Raw genomic sequence first — 22951 nt, 5'->3', positions numbered from 1 at the left:
TGGATAGTTAATTTATAAAAAAATATAAAAATTAATATTAAACTTGATCATCTAAATTAATGATAAGATTGATTTATCGAAATCTTATAATTTTTTATAATAAATATAAAATAAAATCTTCACATATAGATAGTCTAGATTGCTTGTCATATAATGAGCACCAAAATCAGACTCTTTACATACACACACATCAAAATGAGGATGCAAAATACTACCCCAAAAATATAAAAAAGAGTGAGGAGGCAAAATTTGTCAGCACATGAAGGCTGGCAAGGATGATGAACAAGGCTGGGAAGGAAGACGACATGGTTGTGAAGGAGATAATGATGAGGAAAATGTTGATATGGATAATGACATTGCTGGTGACTGGAATGATGACTAGGACAGTTTTGATGATATGTCATGTAACATGGATGCAAAATAGATGATGACTCGGGCAAATAGTTGAAATCAAAGATGACATAGCAAGTTATGCAGATGATGACATGGTGGACTATATGGAAACTGGTTGGAATGATGACTAGAAAATGATGACATGGTGATGAATAAGGTGACTGACAATGATAATGAGGCTAACTTGGAGAATGACATAGGTGTTGAAGGGATGATGACTAGGACAATGATGGTGACATGCACAATGTCATGTCAAAGATGTCGATTAGGATAACTGTGATTATGTGGACGAAGAAAAGAAAGAAAATGATTATGAAGGTTTATTTTTTTAATGGAAAGATTTAAAAAATTATTTGAACTTGAAGCATTAAAAACATTGATTGTCTTATATAAATATCATATTTATTAATTCATTTTGATGTTGATATATAATTCATCACAACCATGAGACATTTTAATCAAATGAATTTATCTTTATCTGAAGCCATCTGTGTTTTTTCCCTCCCCCCTTTTGGCCATTATGATGCTATCAATTAAATTTACTCAATCACGAATATCTTCCAGGTTTAACCGAATTTAAGAATGAAGTTTAAGTTTGTTTTAATCTAGTTTTCCACATATTGATAATCCTCATTAATCTGTTTTTACTATAAAATTTAAATTTATTAGACCTGCGAAGTAACGGATTGGCAAGTATTTTAAAGAAAAGTTTAAACTCAACGTTGAAAATTCATTAGTTGAAGTTTTAAATAACTACAGCATAAATCAGAAAAATATATAAATGAAGCTAATCAATCATGATATGCTTGCTTCGACTATTACTTTTGATCCCTATCTATTTCCAAACTTCATTTTTCTTCATTGCATCTCTCCATTATAATTCTGAACAATTCCGAACTGTTCAAAACAAATTTAACGGTATATCATTGCAAGGAAAAATCATACAGCAGTGCTTCCAGAGATCAATGGAGCTTAAGCAATCAGTGGCTACATTGTTTTATTAAATTCCTTGATTCCCACCTGCATAAGGGAAATCTTATAATTTGTTCAAAATTTCATAGAAGTCAGTCTCAACAATTGTACATAAACTAGCAATGGAACGGCCGATGTAATTCCATAATAAGCTACTGCAGCAACACAAATAATACACAAGTTTACCAGACCATCCCCGGATCCATTATTTCTATGTTAACTTTTCAGTTAACATGGGACAAGCATTAAAGGAACAACACAACGGAGCAATCAGCGATAGAGGCTTTCAGATCTCAGGTTCTCCGCAATCTCAGTTTCCCATCGGTCCCCATTCTCAAGTAGCTTCTCTTTGTCATATAGAAGCTCCTGCACATAGTTGAACGTGAAAATATAACAAATAAGGAAAAAAAAAAAAGGAAAGAAAAAATAATCCCATTCAGTATGCTATCAGATAGTAGTTTGAAAAATCAGAATGAAAGAGATGAAAATGAACCTCGTGCGTTTCCGTAGCAAATTCAAAGTTTGGCCTTCAACAATGGCATCAACAGGGCATGCCTCTTGACAAAATCCGCAGTAGATGCACTTGGTCATGTCAATATCGTACCTGAAAAACTAGGCAATTCAGACAGGACAGAAAAGGGAGGGGAGGGACAGTTTCTTTTTCTTTCTCCTTTTCTTTTCGTTGTTCTTTTTTTCTTGCCTTTTTTGTGTTCGCAGCTGTTTCTGTTTTTTTTTTTTTTTTTTTTTAATTTTTTTTTTTGTTGGGGGCGGGGGGTGGTGGGTGGGGAGGCAAGGAAGGTCGGTCACCTTGTTGTCCTGCGGCTGCCATCTTCTCTCTCTTCAGCTTCAATTGTGATTGCTTGTGCCGGACATATCTGATAAATTACATTCTTAAGTTATACAAAGACTATACAGCTGCCAAACTAGTATAATGGAGTAAAGATGCAATAGTACCATTTACTAAAGACAGACTTGAAAGAAAGACACATTAAACCAAAGTTAATATTATGTTATAGGATAATATACTTATTCGATAAAACAAGTACTTGAACTTTTCGACAAAATGTACAGACTCGTCAATATATAACAAACAGCAAAAATTGCAAGACGGGTAGCTGAATATATAAGACGCTAGACACAATATGAGACCTAGTTTCTTCTCCTTTCGGATAGTACAGACCTCAGGTCTTGTTTGATCATGACTAGAGTTTCCATTAGAAGCCTTTAGCTGATGTTTACACACTATAACATCGACAAAATAACCATGTGCTACATAGAAATCTTATCCACGTAGTCTAGTTTTAAGCAAAAAGCAGGGAAGAAAATAGTCATGCTGCTACTTCAATCAGATATGAACTTCAAAGGACCATTGTCAATCTAAAAATTGTTGCCCTAAATTTTAAAAAGCTTACAGCTTCGCAAAGTTTGCAAGCAATGCAACGTTCCTCTCCAGTTGGATATCGTCGGAGTGCATGTTCACCACGGAAACGAGGACTCAATGGGCCCTTCTCGAATGGATAATTTATCTGCATTATGAAATATGATCGTAATTACATCCCACATACGTCTTAGACAGACAATGACTTCAGAAGACACTTACAGTAACTTTTTTCTCAAAGAAGTATTTCAGTGTCAGACTTAGACCCCGAACCATTTCAGTGAGAAATAGTGTGTTGATGCTGCGTTCAAAAACTGCCATTGAAAATATCAGCAACCATTCACTTATACTACAGTAAAAGAAAAAGGAAAAAGAAAGAAAACTCAAGGCTTTCAAATGATTACTAGAACTCCAATCCTTGGAAATTTCCTTTGCAAGTTGTTCTCTTTCTTCATCATCTGCAATATTTGCACCAGAAGATCAAGTCTATGAATCAAGAAGTTTTTGCAAATTTACATGTGAGAAGCAGATATAGACTAACAATCACAACTAAAAATTCTATTAAAGGCAGTGACCTCAAACTGAAAAATCTCTGTAAAGCTATTCGCTGCTCATTCTCTTGCTATAAGAATGCATAAATCATTTGCACAGCATGAATAGAATAATGACAAACCTTTTTTGGTAGAGTATGAATAAGCGCTTAATCGCAAGCCATAACTTTGGGGACCTCGCAACCCTTGACCTGCCACAGCCTAAAAATGAAGAATAATGAGGATGAATGTATGATAAAATATTTAGCAGCCTACAACAACAACAACTCATATAAATGTATGAATATATTAATCCTGTAAATCTAGAAAAATTATTTAGGAGCATCAACAATAACAGTGATTCATTAAGTTACACTGGCCACATAAATGGAATAGAACCCTAAAGAAGAAGTACGAGTTTTGCCTATATCTTGGGATTAATGAAAGTAAATAAGCAAATGGTTTTTGCCATCACAAACGTTCCTTCCATGTGATTATGTGTGGGCTTGCAGTTATTTTGAGAAGAATGAAAAGGAAAAAAGAGTAATTCGGAAAAAGAAAATTCTCTAATAACCATAAACTGAATAAAATATTATAGTTTTACTTTTAAAGAAAATAAAAAACTGATTTTCATCTTGGTTACAAAGAAAGTGAGTGCATGATGACAAGCATTTCTTCTTGTATTATGACACAGTTATTTATCATCTTACCAACTGTCGACTGCGGAGAGCAAGAAGTGATTTCCGAGCGAAGATTGCAGCCATTATGGCAAGGCTGTCAGCTGAATTTCTGGGAAATGAAACTGTTCAAGAATTAAGGATGGCATCAAAGCTCAAGTACAGATATGCATTTTTGATATTAAACCACAGCAAAAGAAATAAAGAGCCACAAAATTTCATTTCAGTTTAATTATTCTTTAGTCACCATAATTTTACACCAATTCTACATTAGCAGAAGTATAAGGACTCCTTCCAAATTGTCATGGATTTCCAGAACCTTAATCAGCCAAATCGTAATAGGATGAATCTGCTCATGTAATTCATAAAACAGTAATTGAATAATGCTTCCCACAGTTAAGCTAAGCAGTAGAAAGCATTGTTGACTGAATCAGGGATTAAAATACAGTAGCCTAAACATCCAGAAACCTAATTGAAAACATTTGACTTTGACATCTTCATATTCTGCCCAGGTAAACACATGAATAAGGTTCAAAGTTAAACGACTCATGAATACAGTAGCCCAGGCTTATGACCATTGGGATCTGCTAGTAATGCTTGTACAGCTGAAACTATAGCTAGTATCAAGTATTCACAATCCTAGGCAACCTTTAGTAGATGCCCTTGCTTGGGTTGCCACAAACAATGGGAATTATTCTGCAAAACTTGGTTATAAAGTATCAAAATCCAGGTCTGTAGTGACCAAAAATTCTCCAAGCCCTTCCTTTTCAATTCCTAATGATCTTTGGAAATCTTTATGGCAGCTGAAGCTTCAGCCAAAGATCAAACACTTCATTTGGAGAGCTTTAAACAAACCACTTGCCACCAAAGAAGCACTCTATAGAAGAAAATGTGCTACTGATGCACTTTGTCCTGTTTGCAGGAATCATCCAGAAACCATCGAGCACTTGCTTCTCTTGTGTGATTGGACCAAGTAAGTGTGGTATGGTTGCTATTTGTCTGTGAAGATTGATGAAACAGGTGTAACATCCTTTGAAAGATGGTTCTGTAAGTTGTTCCTTCATGACTCTCCTCTTGATGATTATGGAAAGTTGCATGTTGCCAATCTATGCTATAACCTTTGGAAATTGAGGTCAGCCTCAATTTTTTCTGGAGCCGTTACTGATCCTTTCTCCATGGTCTCTACTACAAATGCTACTGCGGCTGAATTTTGGAGTGCTAATCAGGATAATGAACCTGCTGTTGCTTTTAAAGATTCTGTGCCACATGTTTGGTTACCTCCCACTCTAGATGAAATCAAGGTCAACCGTGATGGCTCCTACTTGCAGTCCTCCGGTAATGCTGGTATAGGAATAATATGGAGAAATCACCCAGGCATCTTCATTAAAGGCTGGTGTGAAAGAGTCACGGATAATTCTGGTCTAATGGCTAAGATTATAGCTTGTCAAAAGGCTGTTTCCTTAATGCAATCTGATTACCATAGGCACAATGTAATTGAAATTGACTGCCAGGACTTTTATAAAGCACTGTCATTCAAGAGTTGTGTCAATTGTAACTGGTTATATCACGGAATGATAGCTGATCTGATTAAGAGCGTTGAGTGCTATCCTTTTTTACATCTTTCTCTGGTTAGAAGATGAGGACTATCTCGCTGTGTCTTCAACAAAGGGTGTAGAACCTTCGGGCTGGGTTTTTTAACCTTCATTCAAGCTCTTTTCAGACTTTCTCACAGCATTATGCATATGAACAGGACCGAGAGGGGATTGGTTGATTACTTTTACTATTATCTTTTGCACTGATGCCTTTGCCCTTGGCATATGGCCTAAGCTCTATTGTTTATCATGTTATTTCAATGCAATTATCCCGCTTTTCGGGTCCCAAAAGAAAAAAAACAACCAATAGGCGGACCTATACTACACGACAACCCCACTGAAATTTTTGAAATAAGCATAGTTGATATAATACCCATTCAGTTGTTGTTCCAGATACCTTGACACAGCTCGAGCCAAGTCATTTACAAGATCATACATCACAGATACCTTGAGAATTTTCCAAAATTGTTATGATAATATAAAAAAGATTAATAAACAGAATGCCAATACACAACAATCCAACATTGCAAAAAACGCAATCCAAATCATATAAGTCGCTAGTAATCAAAACGAAGAGGGAAGAAGTATAATAGTCAATTACACACCATTCAAGCAAAGACAAAATAAACTCAATATGGAAATATTCCCAAATTCAAAAGCTTCAATATTCAACGATTACACGACCAGATTCAAAGGCAAATTAAAATGAAAAATTTAAAGCAAAGCAGGTACAGCCACGCAGGGAACAGATAACGTGGGGAACAAATTCAAATATAAATTCAAAGCCAGATTGATCAAATCAATCTCATCGGAATTTGGGAGTAGGAAAAACCCTAGGTTCGAACCTTCTTCACTGCTTGCCCGAGAACAAACACGCAGGGCTGACAACGGTTGAGCGCGGAATGCGGGTTCGTACGAAGAGAACTGTATCCGCTCTTCACGAGAATGGGTTTTATCAGGGTTATAATTCATTTTAGGAATAATTTGATTTGATTCCAGTGAAAAATTAATTACTCAGCAAATTAATTACTTCAAATGATAAAATTTATTAAAATAATATGATGAAATTCGGTTCCTCAGATTTAATTTTAATAATTTAGTCATTTATATTTTTTTAAATTATTTTTTAAATTTTTAAATTAAAAAATATAAATTATGTTTTACATTTTTTAACATTTAAAATTTCTCAAAAAATATCTTACATTTTTAAACGGAAGGATTATAATTTATAATTTTATACATATTACATCAAATGCAAAAAAATTATTTCATTTAGAATTCATTATTTTGATTAAATTAGTTTTATTTATATTGTTTTATTTTCAGTAAATTACTTTGATAAAAATTATAATCCTATTGCATATGTAATATCTACTATTTTTAATTGAAATTTTATAACTACTATTAATTTTTACTGTGAATCCTCCTAAACTTTCAATATATAAGAATATTACTATGTTTTATACCTTATCGAAATTTTTAATATTTATAAATGAGAATTCATATACCAAAAATTTGTCACTCTATGTGAATAAAATTTATTAATTAAATTATGAGTTTCACACTCACTTTTTAATGATAGGTTCCATGTATTTTTTTTTTTAACCATGGCTTTCACGTCTATGTTTTTTAACTTCTGCTAACAAAATTATTGCCCCTGTTATGCAAGAGAATGTTTTAGTATTTTAAAAAAAAATTGATATTATTTTATCACAGATATAATAATTTGGAGAAAATATATTTCCATATTTTCTATTTTATATTAATTTTATATATCTTATTTCTATTTTAAAAATGGCTAAAGTGTTTTTTTAATTCTTTAACTTTGTAAAAAATTTCATTTTAGTCCCTTCTTAAGTGTACTTATTTGGTTTTATTATAAATTATGTTTAACATATTTGGTGAAACCAAGACAAAATTTAAAAATCATTAACCTTATTTAAAAATTTAATATAATTTTTAATTTTATCATTATTAAATATACGTACTTTAACAACATATTTTCTCTCATCAACATTCAATAGAGAATAAGAGAAAAAATTTATAATAAAAATTTAGTGATATGATCTATAAATAAGATGACAATATAGATAGCACAAGAAGGGATAAGTGCTATTTAAAAATCATTCTAGTTACAATCAAAACATTTAAAAGATATATTCTTTTAAAATTAAAATTAAAATTAAAGGATATTATTCTACATTTTACTATCCTGTACATATAAAATTACTTTGTCGCTTAGTTTTATATTTTATTCTACATTTATATCTTATACATATAAAATTAAAAGCAACGCATTATTTTATTTATAATTTTTTATTTTAAGTAAATTAAATTTTGAAGTAAAACTCATCAGATTACCTACCTACTTTCTCTACTCCGTCTCAATAAAATTTGTAATTTTATTGTACATCTAATATATATTATTTTATTATTTACCACTAATTTTTACTATGGATCCCACATGATATTTAAAAATAAAAAAAAATCCTATTCTTTTTTATATCTTATCTAATTTTTGACGTTTACAAATGAAAATTTACGTAGTAAAAATTTTTCATTCTATATAAACAAATGTTATTAATTAAATTACAGGTCTTACATTCACCTCACATCTCTATGTTTTTTGACAAAATGTTCATTAAATGATCTCCCATGTTTTGAAAAGTGTGCTTTACGATATATGTATTGATGATTGATTATTCACTTTTCAAGGCTTCAATAGCCACTATTTTTTTTTAGATAATTGTATTAAAAATTTAAAATGCCAACAAGGATTAGTCCTAATGATAAAGTTTATGATTACTTAAACACAAGACCTCAAGTTTTAGCCTGTGTAAATGTAAAAAAATATACAGTTGAAAAAGCTATTTCAGTTGAATCCAATAATGTTCGAATTGGTTCGGTCAAATAGCAATGTCAAAAAAAATAAAATTTAAAACTAGAGACATACCAGGCTAGCGAAAAAAATAACAATAAAACTCTTGCCAAATTAATGTCACTTCATACTACCATTAACCCTAACCAAGTGTATTAGAATTTAGAAACACAATATCTGATAACATAAAATATATAAAAAATCGTATTATTTATAGATCAATATCGTGTGATTTATTTAAAACATTTCTATTTTTTTATCAAAAAAACATTTATAGTTCAAAATAAATAAATTTCAACTACCCAAACGAACCATACAAGCAAACTATTTGAGGTGGTTCTCCTTTTAATCAGGGGCCTATGTTTTTTTTTTAAAAAAAAGTTAAAAAAAATAACAAATATATTAGATGATAGCAATACCCGTAGAATTAAAATATATTGAATATTCATTTTAATTTTTAAATTATATAGAAATACTTTTACATACTTATACAAAAATTGCATGCAGTTAATATAATGATAAACCATGCAACTTTAATTCTTAGTACAGTTATTTATAAAAGCATATTATATTTTTTATGATGTAAATCATTTAAAAAATAAGATAAACACTTCCAAGTTCCATCTCCCTAGACGTTGGGATCTCGTCATTGCGAAAATATCTTGATTTTCACCAACTCAATTCGGTAATATATATATATATATATAGTAAATAATAAATGGATATCCATTGTAGATCATTAGTGTCAAAAATGGAAAGATATTGAAAGGGAGATTTTAAGTATTAAAAAAAAATATTTTAACCTTTTCATTCATCGACCAACCAATGTCGAAACCCCATTTTCAAGAATCCTTAGCGATACTGATAAAAGAATTATTTCCAAACCAGAAGAAATTTTCTAGAATGGAATGACAATATCATCCCCAGCTGAGGCATAAATTTTGGCAAAATGACTCATCAGACAAAAAGTTGCAGTTCGCCAAGGAAACGGGCAACCCAAAAAAAAAAAAAAAAAAACTTAATTTGCATTATGTCAATTGGCAATTCCCCTGTTTGCACAAGGCAAACAAAAAAAAAGATCACGTGAGCATTTTCATTAAGTTCATTGATGTAAGAAGAGAAGTTTTGATTTTTTTTAATTTAGAGTATCAAACTGAATCCTAATGTCAAGTTTAGTATTGGGCTGAGATACTTGTTCTGACTAAACTATTAAAACAAACGTTTGGCGTTTTGCCTCTTTCACAGAATCACAAAAAGCAGCAGCTTACAGTGAATAACCTATGTGCAGCATCTGGGAATGTGACATAGATATACACAAAAAGCAATTTCTCTATCAATGAACATAAAGATAAGCACGATACTTTCCACCTCGTAAATGTGACCTGGTCACAACAAAAGCAACTTGACAGGCCATAAACTCCTCCCCCTTCTTAACATGCCACTTGAGAAGTAATATGGGACAATCTGCATCATGTTGCATATTTATAACCCAGAATCAGAAGAACAGGATCTCATAGTTTGTGAATTCCTAACACAGTATATCTATCAGTATTACTATATTCTCTCAACATAAACATGTCTCCCAATTTCGGGGCAGTGGATTTAAGACCATAAAGGGGGAAAACAATGTTATACCTTGGAATTTTCAGCCATATGGATTAACAAAATCTCCAAAAACATGAACCAGGAAGGAGATGTCGGTGGTGTTTGTGAGTTCAAAAACACACACATCACCCACTTTCAAGTTATTGTCTTTTGAAAAAGAGGACCACCCACTTCTGAGTCGGAACTTGTACTGCTTTCTTTCTTCCCCACTGCACTCCACACGCCAAGTTCTACCATCTGAAACCCGGAGGAGGACAGTTCCTTCCTTCTTCTTCTTCAAATACTGTTTCACAAACTTTGCTGGCACACACTGCAATTTTTTCGTACTAGATTAGTAACTACTAACGACAGAAGTTTTTTTCCCCCCATTAGCATTTCTCTAAAAGCTTACCAAACAGCTCTTGATGTATGCTGGCTGCATGACAATTTTGAAGTAGGGATTTTTAGACGTGAAAGTGTTGACTCTTTGTAAAGCCCTGTCCTTCTCAGCACAAGTCAATGGTTTCTCCCTTCGTTTTTTGATAGCAATGGATTTTGGACCTTTTTTAGTGGAAAAATTGCTTCCACCCATAGTTTCTGCAGAAACTAAAAACACAAATCGAAGGACAAGATTAAGAACAAAACTGAAGTATAGTTGCTACTTCCTATCAAGAAAAGCCCGTCAAAGTTCCTCCAAATTTTGTGTTTAGTAGAGAGCCTGATAGATGAATAGAATATCAGATTGAAGTACGATATAATGACATGATATATAAGAAAAAAGCAGGAGCTACCTTCTAACTCAAGCTTTATAAGTTTCGGTTCTGCATTAATGGACTTGAGCTCATTCCCATCACCTGAGTGCATCTTTTGCTGATTATAGGTCCTTTGAGCTTCTTCAGCTCTAATTTTCTTGCAAGGGTGAACAGAAGATGATAATGGCAGTTTTCGGCTCGCTACTTTTTGCAGAGGAGGTTTCTGACACAAGATTTCAACCGAGTCAGAATTATCAGTAACTTGTTGGAGGTTTCCATGAAGAGGGTAGTCCATTTCTAGGGCACTATTGTCAAAAATGTTGACCTCAAAATGACAAGTTCTAGTTCCCACATATTTGAACAACACCAAATGGCCATGACCTAGAGAGTAGTATCTAACAACATCATCCCAACCCTTCTCAAACCAAACTTCTCCACTTTTATATTTTGTCCAGCGTATTTCCCATTGAGTTCCATCTGGAGGCTTCAGAAACACTGGATTTGGCATTCCACCTCCATATCTCCGTACAAATTTGTCTGGTACCTTCTGAGAAGAATTTGTTGTTAGCTCAGCAACTTGTTACATGGTTTTATACAGTATTCCCAGCAAGAAGACGGGAATTAGTAATCATTTCAAACAAAGATCAACATAAGTCGGTGGTCTCTGGTATTAATTGCTTAAAAAATCCGAGTCCTAACAAGAAGGAAGGGTACGAGGCACAGGCAAAAATACTTACAAGCTTTCCTTCTTCGAGAGAGTATTGGAGAATAATCTTGAAGAATTGGATAGCATTACGCGGGTGAAAGTGAGCAGCCATGGACGATTTTGAATCTTCACACTTCTTTACAGGGAGAACATGTAAGAGAAAGGTAGCATCGAATAAGCTGTGATAAGTGATACCCATTCTTAATGGTCAACAGATGCGTGTGTCGGTGAGATTGCAGGCTGTGGAGCTTCTCTGTTTCCAAAAAGCAAGAATTACATCACAGATGGAGGAAAGGAATTGGGATAGCTTTTTGGGAAACGATCCAAGAGAAAGTGAGATGAAAGGACGAGTAACAATGCGTTTTGCTTATATTGATATGTCACTGGGTCATCAGTCGTCTTCTTTTTTGGGCCAGAGCTGATAACTAAAGGCCAGGATACCCAAGGAGACTGAATGAACTAAGAAAAAGGAAAATCTCTCAACTACTATGGGATTGGGATGCTACTATGGGGTAAGGGCTAGGCTCCAGAAACAAAATCATGCCCTGTTCCAAAAAGGAATTCGGATGAACGGACGTTAATTGCTGGTCACGTATTGTGTTGTCTGGTACATCTTTATGAAAGGATCACGTTTTCCTTCCGGGTTTTGAACATGGAAACGATTCGTCAATCTTCATTGAACCAAGGCATTCAATATATGCTTAGTATAATAATATATTAATAATATGGATTTAAATCCCCGTAAATTTAGGCGAATTTTTTTCTTAAAAAAAGAAAATTTTATATTTTAAAAAATAATAAAATGAATAAAAATATTTTAAAAAATTTCATCTAAATTTACCAAACCCAATTTCAAAGAAATTAAATTAACCAATCACCTCGCTCCTTGCTTCTTAACTCACGTTGTTTTAGTTTTCTTCTTCCCTTGCCGGACTTAGTTTACAAACACATTCTTCGAACTCTTATGATTACAAGACGTTTCTAAAATTTTTCCATGTATTTTAAAAAATACTATTACATTATTAAATTTTTCCAAAAAAAAAAATGAAGCGATCTAATTTTTTTATTACTTATAAGTATTGTTATATTAAAAACAATCACATTCAAAATGATCAAATTCAAACTTTTACATAACACTTTATATTTTGAAATTAAAAAAAAATCAAAAACATACCTTGTAATAATGATAGGAAGGACTATTTAATTATTATCCAATTATTTCTGCATCATTTACCTTATTGGAAAATTATTTTTGTAATATTACAAAATAGTACAATTATCATTTTAAGAATAGGTAAATCATATTTAATCCATGCTTGCTCACACTCCCCGGCCCCCTCGGCCTCCCGCCCAAAAATTGGTGTTCGGTTAATATGCTCCATCACTCAAACAAGATAAATATGGGAATTGTAGTGCTTTTCTCTTCTGACAAGCGGCTAATAAACCTGATATTCCCGTTTGGCCAAAAAAAAAAAAAAGAACCTGCTATTTCCGTGACGTTCCGTATTAAATTAATCTATTCCATCTTCATGACTTCATCGCAGAAATTGATCCATTTCTGTGTTTTGAATATAATTTGTTTGTTCTACATGCTAAGATCTCTTTCTTTTGCAGTCTCACATGAGGATAGAATTTTAATTTTTTAAGTCATTACCTTCATTTTAACATGATTAAATAGATTATGCTTGTGCAACCTCCCAATCAACAAGATGAGGATGATATTTTTTTTTAAAGATTTTCATTCTATGAGAACTTTTTCATTAAATTTGCTTACAAAGCTATGAAAATACATAAGGATTAAATCTACTCTGATATATGGTTTAAGATTTAAAAGTGGCCCACATATAAAATAAATAAACATTGTCATTGAAAGGTTGCTTGGAATCGACTCCAAACTAATCACACGCATGCTATTAGAAATGCATACCTGCCCTCTTGATTGTAATTTCACTAACTCTTCTATCCTTATTTTATGAAATAGTGAGAAAGCTCAAGAGATTTAAAAAAAATTAGTTAATCCAACAAAACTTAATACTCTTTTCTCTTTTGGTGTATAAGATTGGATAATTTAAAATGTAAACAATGAAGCAAGTTGCTTGAAAAACAAGAATACCCTGGTATAGATTTTTCGCCCAAGCTTGTTGGAACATTTAAAAAGCTAGATGCAAGAAAAAATACTCTAAAAATGAGGTCCTAAACAATGATATTACCTTTCCCAACACTCAACAAATAATCAATAACTTAAAGCTTTTATCCAAAATCAACTACTTGAACAAAAAGAGACATTAGATATATATGACATTAAATGGAAGCCACCTAAATTTGGATGGGTTAAATCGATATCAATAGTTCAACTAACATTAATGATTCTTGCACATGTGGAGACATCATCAGAAATGGCAAAAAAAATGAATTAATTTTTTTTTCAAATATCTAAGCTACCTCCCTAATACAACATCTGAGCCAATGAGAATCTTTGAAGGATTTAAAATCTTTGTTGGAATGCAAAATAATCCAAAGTTAATGTCTATTCAAATTCAATGAAAACCTTGTCATTTATTAATCGTCCTTGTTCAAAAAGCCATCCATTATTTGAGATTATTAAAAAAATAAAGATCATCCAATAAAAGATTAAACGATCACTTTTAATAATATTTATAAATAACCAAATAAATATACTAATCTCTTGGCTCACTTAACATCACGTGATAAAATTGATATTATAATTTTCAAAAACCCACCCATCAATTATAGAAATCTCTTGATTTTAAACATAATTAGATATTAACTGATTTTATCATAGCTTGGTGTTAATATATATATATATATATATATATGATTTGTTTGGCCAACTTTCGTATTGTTGATTTCACCTATCAGCAAATAGCAAATTTCTCAAATGATGGAGCGAGCTGAACTTCAAAAAAAAAAAAAAAAAGCAAGAAACTTGGTGTCCAAAGAGTCAAGACTCAGTCGCAGGTTTATCTCCGAAGGGATGTCTTAAAATAGAAAAATTGAACAGCTTTTCTCTTTTTGGTCTGAAAGCTATCTGGCCTGGATGTTTTGATTTATCGGTTCTCAAATGCACCCCTGTAATTATTCCCAAAATTTTAGGAATCTCGATTGATTTCTTAGCTTGTGATAACAGGAAACCAAGAAAAAAAAAAATCAAACAGTCTCTGCCAAATAAAATTGTAATGAACAATTAAGAACAAAAGAAAGTTCCTTAAATTTTTCCAGAGCAAAGCTTAACAGATTGAAGAAGGGATCCTGCAGAAAAACACGTGCACATGAAACATTTTGAAAACACGAGTTTGTAATACGAGATTTATTTGATTTATCCTGTTCCATAAACGCGGTTTCTTTCAATTTCGAATTTGAAGTTAGTAAAGAGAAAAGAAGACTCCGAACCTTAAAATTCCGAAGCCATGCTCGGCGGCGATATGAGTAACCGCCGGGGGGAGGGAAATGAAACTGCGTAGCAAGATTCGCTGCCAAAGGCATGTACAAAGAAACCCCAAAAGCACAGAAACAAAACCAGAAACTGAAAATTTAAGAGAAGGAGAAGGAAATGGGTTTCCATATTCTAACTTGAAAGCAAAAGGAAAGGAAACTAACACAAACTAGGATATATCTCTCAAAAGTATAGATAGCATGTATAGATACAAACGCGCAGACAAGCTTCGTACATGTCTGCTAAGCGCTACCGACAGGGATAGCCCGATGCGACAATCCAAGAGGAGATCGAGAGCGTTGGCGTGTGAAATTTCGAAGGGAGATATGTCTGATCTCTACGTGCTGGAGCGAAGGGTGCTTGAGTTTCTCAATTTCTTGTTTTATTTTCATCACTTGGTTGTGAATTGCAACGCCCCTATGCGCCTCTGATCCTTCCCTCCTGCTCTGATTCTTGTTTTCTCTGCCGCCGATGACTGTGGCGGTGACTGTGACGGCGGTGGTCATGCAGTCCATCGATCGGTGGGCTGAGCTAGAGATCTAACGATCGCTTTGGCAGCTATGCAGGTCGAAGCTAGGAATGAAATGGTTTGCGCTCGAGAACACGTATTTATAGCAGAACAAAAAATTTGCGAGGGAAAAGAGTCCACGATTTTTTTCATGATATATATATATATATATATATTTTGGTTTGGCGCGATAAATATAAAATTCTGATTTTTTTTTTTTTGGGGGTTCATTTTTCCACTTGATGTGTCTTTGTCAGAGATGAAATTGATTTGAAGTGTTGAAGATAAAACTAGATCATGTTCACGGATTTTCCCGAAACGGAATTAAGAGTCCTCCTTTTAACGGTGTGTGATTTCTGATTATTAGTACCCTATTAATGGTTTGTGATGAATATGTTTTTATACAATTTATATGAATATATTGATATTTTTTTGGTCAAACAAAGTTAATTGTATTATGAATATATTGATATTGATTACTGTAATTAAAGACTTTAATTCATTGATCAAAGTTCGGAGGTAAAATTTAAACCTTATAACTTAAAAATGATGAGAGGTGCCTTGTATAAATTTTTACAAAATTAATAATTGAGTTAATAATTTCTTAAATTGTTGATTATTTATAAATCTAAATAATAATTTTTCTTCTTGATATCAAATGGTACCAAATGTCAACAACTATGATTGATAGCCTATATTTTCATTTTATGGTAGAGATTTGGAGCGTGTGCGATTCAAGTTAGATGAATACGACGGGTATAATTATATTTCTTTAATGAATGCGTTTGCTCCTTCTGAATTATAATATAGGGTATTGGAAATTAATTTATGATTTTCAAAAAACGTTAGTTGAAATTTAAATTTTTTTTATGTCTTTTTAATTATGCCTTTATCCTATATAAGTACATTGAAAACCACAATTAATACTTTTATGTATCATTTTTTAAAAAAAGTAATAAATGAAGTGAGGGTATAATTAAAAATCAATTATAAAAGTTACTCAATTACATACTTCCTTTGGTCCAAAATATAAACATTTTCTCTCAACCAATCTTGATTTAAAATATAAGCAATCTAATATACGTAAAAAAAAAAATTCCTATTGTATGCATTTTATTTATTATTTTAGATATTTGTGTAAATGTATTTCTCAATTATCAATTATCTGATAATTGGGACTAAGGGTAAAAATGAAAAACTAATCTATATTTTTTTATGGAAATGAGGATTTTATTGGTATGTAATTAAAAAAAATACTACTTATACTTTAAATTGGAGGGAGCATGTTTTAGACTAAACAAGCCTTTTAGGACATATTCTCTGTTATACGAATGTCTTTCTCGCAACCAAATCAAAATGCTATCATAATCCTCATTTTCTGCCAAGTTTTCACGAAATAATGAAAATTTGGGATTGACAGTGAAATAGGATCCAACACGGGGAGGGGAATTAGAAAACCCGTCGTGTTGATGATTAATATCACCATTTAATGCTGCTGACAATGAAAAATCACCAATTTTCACGATTATTTCCAGTTTTTTAACTCGCTTTCAGAGCCCCTTCTCATGTTGAAAAAAATACTCGACATTGAAATTAAAAGTAAAGAATTTACCAAATTAATATCGCAAAAGACGGTCTTCAATACTAGTTTCATTAATTAATTAAAACTGGGTTAAAAATTGTTCCTAAGAATTTTTTTAAATTTCGATGCAAATATTTAATCTTGACATGTGAGGGGGAAAAAAGCTTGTCCATTCAAATGAAAACGCAACACCTAAAAGGAGAGGGAAGCAGGAAATAGCCGAATGGAAGCTGACCAAGTATTGTTTATTATTTACGGTGTACTCATATGATAGCCCGCTTTTGCTTAAAAATTTCCGAATTAGATTGAGATAGCACCATGTGGAAGACTAAGAATTCACAAGTCCACCGCACATGTTAGGTCAAATACTGAAAGATATTCCGGACACTGGGTCACCAATATTGTATTCCCGTGGTGGCATGAAACTGCCACAACCAATTGGTTTTTAGGCTGCCAAATCATGTGGGGGCGGCATCAGTACACAATTCTTCAAACTTCTAGACGCCTTCCTTCTTCTAACTGTTTTGGACATACATAAAACTAACTTGCGATGGCCTAGGACTAGTCAAACGAAGGAGCGTTGACAACTCACAACTTGGTGAGCAGTTGGGCGTCCACAAAGCTGGTTCATGTCGTGAGTCTGACCACGTGTATGTAAAAGGACCATCGCCTTATTATTCCTTATTATTATTATTTGCCAATGGCTTGTTATTCCGTTGAAACTGCACTCGTTACTTTTCTCTTGTCCCATTTGGAGCTCCTACATTAGACTTGACGTCGATGAAACCAAGGAATCCTTAAGTTAATCCAAGCATGAATAACGCAATATCCGAATTAAATCTCCAAACTTTATCTAACCAACTATACCAAAAGTCAAATTTTGCGTTCATATGCGGTTACTGTCAATTGTGTGCGGGTACATGATAAACGTATGCTGAGCATATTCATCTTTCGTACCGATGCTTGGCTTTTAGATAAGCAAGGACAAAAGAAAAGCCCCTAACTGTTCAAACCCATGCTCAAATGATCTCGACTTAAACTTACTCTTGAAAGGACCATTTCGCTCCTCGTACGTCGTCTTGTATACTTAAAGGTTGGTTTAACACTGGAGATGAGCACGCAATTCATGCATGCTGTCAACCTCATTTATGATTATATCACTTCTTTTGAATAGAGGCTTTTTTGCGTTGTTCATCAATTGACATAGATAAAAAAAATATATGTTAATCATTTGAAAAAACTAAATCCATCCCAATTGGAATATTCTATATTCATGAGGAAGTGTTTCTGTATAGCGCATTTTTGTTTTTTTTGTTTTGGAAAAAAGGTAGATAATAACCTAATGAGATACGAATCTCAATCATACCGAATACAAAAATATAAACAAACATAGATCCATCATTTACCAAACTTAAAGCGATTGATTTGGTGGAAAAGAGTAAAGAGGATGAGATAGGATAGTTCGAACAACGAATCTTCATCATCCAGCCCTCTCTGATTAAACGAAAACTAATGCGCAAGCTAGTAAAAGCGCGCGAATGACTAGTCTGCAGCATCCAAGTTGGCAAGAGCCTAAAAGGTGATCCTTCACTAAAGGGGGATGCACATGTAAATCTCACGTAATACATCTATCTTCAAAATAGACATTTTCATTATCCAAATCTATAAAATGTTGGTGTTTCCCTCAGACCGATTAAGATCAACGTTACTGAAACTCAGAATTCGTGACGGAGCCCCGATTGTCAGATATGCCCAGGACCATCAACAGCAAAAAGAGTTGAGTAAATCACCAATATATAGCAATAAAATTCAACAATCCGAAACAAACTACTCGAATACAATAGAATAAACTCAGATATTTTAAACCAGATTCATAACAGAAATGCTATTCCCAATAACATGCAAAACAAACAAAACTGGATGGAAATTGAGGTTCTCTTAAAAATCATTGAAGACCAAAAAGTAGCCTCCAAAGAACTGTTTCACTTGAGAGGGATGAACCTTGATGAGTGGGTGGCACCAATACCAGGTCTACCATGCTTAACAGGCTTGTATGAAATTGAGAACTCGGCCAAGTAATGGCCAATCATCTCAGGTTTGATTTCAACCTGGTTGAAAGTCTTGCCATTGTACACTCCAATTATGCTCCCAATCATCTCAGGTACAATAATCATGTTCCGCAGGTGGGTGCGAACCGGTTCTGGCTTTTCACCTGGTGGAGCCTCCCTTTTCTAAAATTAGAGAGGTTGCATATAATTAGGGACATAGTCTTGAACAAACAAGCACCCGTTTCTAATGTCAAACATGATATAGATGTCATCATCAATTAAATGATGAATGCAGATATGTCAGACAATTATTGTACCAGTTCTTCTACAAGAGATGTCGTGCACAAATCACAACAACAATGCCAATGGGAGACCCATTGCAAAGACGCGTAACCATGTTTCAAGTAGCTGTCCGTTAATATATCACATCAAAACATAAACCAAGATTTTCAAAGCTTAGATGAGGATTGCAGGCTAGCAGCAAGGCGATATCTCAAGCCAACTATACAAATTAACCTTAAGTTCACTTAAGAGAAGAGATGAATGTGTATAATCAATAATTTCAATTTTGCAATATGACTGTACGAGCCAACGTTGTACTAGTTCAATCCTATGCTAAAGCCTAATTAACATACAGAAGGTGAACAATAACAAGCAAGAAAGGAAATTTCAACATTCAATTTCGAGAAATAGCAGGGCATTAAGATCTATGTGATGACCACAACTGATTGTTAGCCAACAATTCAACAATGTTGAAGAGTAATTACCGCTTTGCGCAGCTTCTTAATCAAGGCCATAGGCTTCCTCTTCAGCCCTCTCTGAAACCTGTCAAATAACCACCATCATAAACAAAGGCAATCCAATTCACAAAATCCCCAGACACGAACCCAAAGTCCAGTTGGGGCAGGGAGTTTAAGATTACCTTCTGCGGGCTCGGGCGTGGAAGAGCTTGACAAGCTCATCAGTCGACATGTCCAGAAGAGCGTCTAAATCAACGCCTCTGAAGCTGAACTTCTTGAACGTTCTCTTCTTTGGCTGCCCTGGGGCTACATCGGCCTCAACGTCCGCCTACAATGAAGATTCATCACAGATTCAGAAACACATGGATGGAAAATGGGGGAAAACTGGTCGAGATCGGCACTTACCATGGCTGGAAAATGAAATCGCGACAGCGAGCAGCCGCTAGTGTTTTGGGTAAAGCACTGGAACTGTAACAACCCTAGAGCGTGAAAAAGAACACACCGACGAAGGGGCCTTGTATTTTCAGAATAGTAGGTTATTTATGGGCCTAAACTTTGTACTGGATTATGATTAGTATGTTTTCAATCAGATCGGCCCATAATAACTCATTGCCGTCAGTTGTAGTTGGGCTGGCCCAGGATTTTTTCCCCATTTTTAATACTCGATTGTTTCTTGAATTAACTACCATTTTTATTCATTTTAATTTAACTACTTTTTTCACTTTAATTTGATCTGTAAAGTTTATTTGGATCATATTTGTCGTAAAATCATTTATATAATTATGTATATTTATAATATACATTCATGCATGAGCGCAGCGCGCGCATATATATATATATATATATATTAAAAGATATAAAAATTAATGAAAATCATACCGTATAATCTATTTAAAATAATGTTGTTAAAACAAATGCCATTAAGTTTCTATTCTTGGAGAGAACAAAGTGGAAAGATACCAGATATCAGATATCCAAATAAAAAAAAATCAAATTCTTGGATTTAATTTATTAAAAGTACATGCCATTATATAGAAACAATTACATTTAGGTTCTACCAAATGAAACTTATTATCAAAACGTCCCATAAATTTTATAAGGGGAGAATTACAACTAACCCCTTTAAAAAAATTAATTACAAACAAGGACCAATAATAAATTCTATTTGAAAAAAAAGCAAAGCATATTTCACATTTTAATAACAATTCATTTTACATTAGTCCTTATTTGTAATTAATTTTCATAAGAGAGGACAGGTTATAATTCTCCCTTTTATAAAATACTCTTAAATTCTAAATCATATACATTGATAACTTAATTAAGGATGTTAATAATTGAGCAAACCTCTCAATAATAAATTTTCTTTTCTAATACCTAAATGTAATTTTTCCATATATATATATATATATAAATAGATAAATATGTAAGTGGTTGATTTGTTGGTATATATGGTCATCTATGTATACAAAAAAGTAACTAGCTTGTGCCTATAAATGCCAATTTTCCTTTTCTATGGATGCGGACTGTCTATTCCTATGAATGTCAAGTGCCTTTTATTTTGTTGGTTAAAAAAAAAAAAAAGTCCCTCTTATTCTAAGTTCCATCATTTCATTCCGCCATTATCACTCATTACTTTTTCCGTTTATTTTTAATTCTCTTTCTCATTATCTCAATTTTTGTCATTGTACTTTCTAATAATTTTTTCATTGTAAAATTTCAAAATTTAATTGTAAAAATTTATCATGAACATGCTTGATTCGTGTTTGCTCGTTTTACTCGACTCTAAACGAAGAATTTTATGGGAAAATTTAGTTTTTTTAATTTTAAAATTTGAATTTAAAAATTATACATAACTTCTATGTATCTTTCTTACCCTTAAAAATCTCTTCATTACCCCAATTCAAAATTCAGGCGGAGAATTTTAATTAGAAAATTTATTTTTGTAATTGCTCATTTAATTTTTAAAATTCTAATTTTAAAATAATACATCAATTTGGTTGAGAAATTCTTAAATAGACCTAAATACATCACTTCATCAATGATTTATCTAATAAAAACATGACATTCAAATAATATTAAATATTTATTAATTCTAACATTAATGATAGTAAAGAGAAAGAAGCCAATAACAAAATATGTATCATGAATGAATATGGAAGGCAAGGAGATGATATCAATATGACTAACAAGCATTTGAGAATTATTGGCAATGTGTATGGAATAGGCAGTAGAGTTAAGTGTCATAGAGGAGAAGAGATTTTCCTCATCTGTCATACGATTGTAACAAACAGGGTTAAAATATCAAGTGGATTTACCAGTAAGAGCAGATAAGGCAGCAAATAGGCTAGAAGATCTGGAGATGAATGTAAGCAACAAAGTTTTAAGTTCAATCGAAAAGGATCCCAAAGTAGGCTAAGCAAGATCACATTATTCCAACAAAGGACGGTAATTGCAACCATTCAAGGTACCTAATACAGATTAAGCAACCTCTCAATTTTTCTTTTTTTTTTAAGGGAAAAAAGGCTTACAAAAGTGAATGAAGGATTAAAAATATCCAAGCCAAAGATTATAATGTGAATGGCACAGCGCACACACTAAGAAACTAATCAATGATTTGACAATTGAAAATGACGCATTAGATGTTTTGTTCCTGTTGACCAAATTTCAACATGATCTAAAGGTTAACGAATATGAAAATGGTGATTTACCAAAACTACCCTGTGGATGTACGAAAATACATTTAAGGTAAATCTGAACTCATGACGAAGCATGATAACACTGTTGCGAAGGAAGGCTAACGCTCTTCAAACATTAACTTATCATGGAAAAAATATTTTATGGCTTTGGTACCGTGAAAGCTATTAGAGACGAGAGAGATAAATCAGAGAAAGATTGAAAAATATCACATGAATTACTATTGTGATGATTACAATATATACAATGAGAGAAAGATAACATAATAAAGACTATTTACAACATCTTATCAAATAATATCTCTAAAATAATGACAAATAATAAATAGTAATGTATGTTTAGAATGTTCTAGGTAACATTCAAAATTCAATATCTAAGATGCTAATTACATAATAGTTTAGGTTCTAAGATGTCCTTTAACCCTTAATAATAATAAATTAATGATATTGATACACACATACAC

General features: G+C 32.8%; 3 protein-coding genes across 4 annotated transcripts; all 3 read right to left on the bottom strand.

The window, feature by feature from the left end:
• Positions 1–1365: 1365 nt before the first annotated feature.
• LOC129310456 (NADH dehydrogenase [ubiquinone] iron-sulfur protein 8-B, mitochondrial-like) lies at positions 1366–6494 on the bottom strand. The gene is given in 10 exon segments (XM_054952301.1): positions 1366–1731; positions 1859–1893; positions 1896–1969; positions 2173–2240; positions 2778–2891; positions 2966–3057; positions 3148–3201; positions 3417–3495; positions 3984–4075; positions 6388–6494. Coding segments are annotated over 9 exon segments (666 nt in total). The 5' UTR covers positions 4038–4075; positions 6388–6494; the 3' UTR covers positions 1366–1635.
• Positions 6495–9531: 3037 nt separating this feature from the next.
• Positions 9532–12058, bottom strand: LOC129311873 (B3 domain-containing transcription factor VRN1-like). Of its 2 annotated transcripts, none has more exons than XM_054954344.1 (5): positions 11494–12058; positions 10796–11300; positions 10417–10610; positions 10056–10335; positions 9532–9884 (listed from the first exon to the last, which is right to left on the bottom strand). In XM_054954344.1, the coding sequence occupies exons 1-4, from the start codon at positions 11659–11661 to the stop codon at positions 10066–10068; spliced, it is 1137 nt and encodes a 378-aa protein (XP_054810319.1). In that variant the 5' UTR covers positions 11662–12058; the 3' UTR covers positions 9532–9884; positions 10056–10065. The 2 variants fall into 2 exon arrangements, with proteins under 2 accessions (XP_054810319.1, XP_054810318.1); XM_054954343.1 differs by having other exon boundaries at positions 10796–11303; positions 11494–12057.
• Positions 12059–18783: 6725 nt separating this feature from the next.
• Positions 18784–20314, bottom strand: LOC129311784 (40S ribosomal protein S15). The gene is made up of 4 exons (XM_054954248.1): positions 20200–20314; positions 19977–20122; positions 19822–19879; positions 18784–19237 (listed from the first exon to the last, which is right to left on the bottom strand). Exons 1-4 carry the CDS (start codon positions 20200–20202, stop codon positions 18989–18991), a joined length of 456 nt encoding a protein of 151 aa, XP_054810223.1. The 5' UTR covers positions 20203–20314; the 3' UTR covers positions 18784–18988.
• Positions 20315–22951: the final 2637 nt, after the last annotated feature.

Source organism: Prosopis cineraria, unplaced genomic scaffold (genome assembly GCF_029017545.1).
Source record: "Prosopis cineraria cultivar Desert tree isolate PC_DT_omini unplaced genomic scaffold, ASM2901754v1 PC5, whole genome shotgun sequence".
NCBI classification, from domain to species: Eukaryota; Viridiplantae; Streptophyta; class Magnoliopsida; order Fabales; family Fabaceae; genus Prosopis; species Prosopis cineraria.
This window is presented reverse-complemented; position numbering and strand designations above follow the sequence as displayed.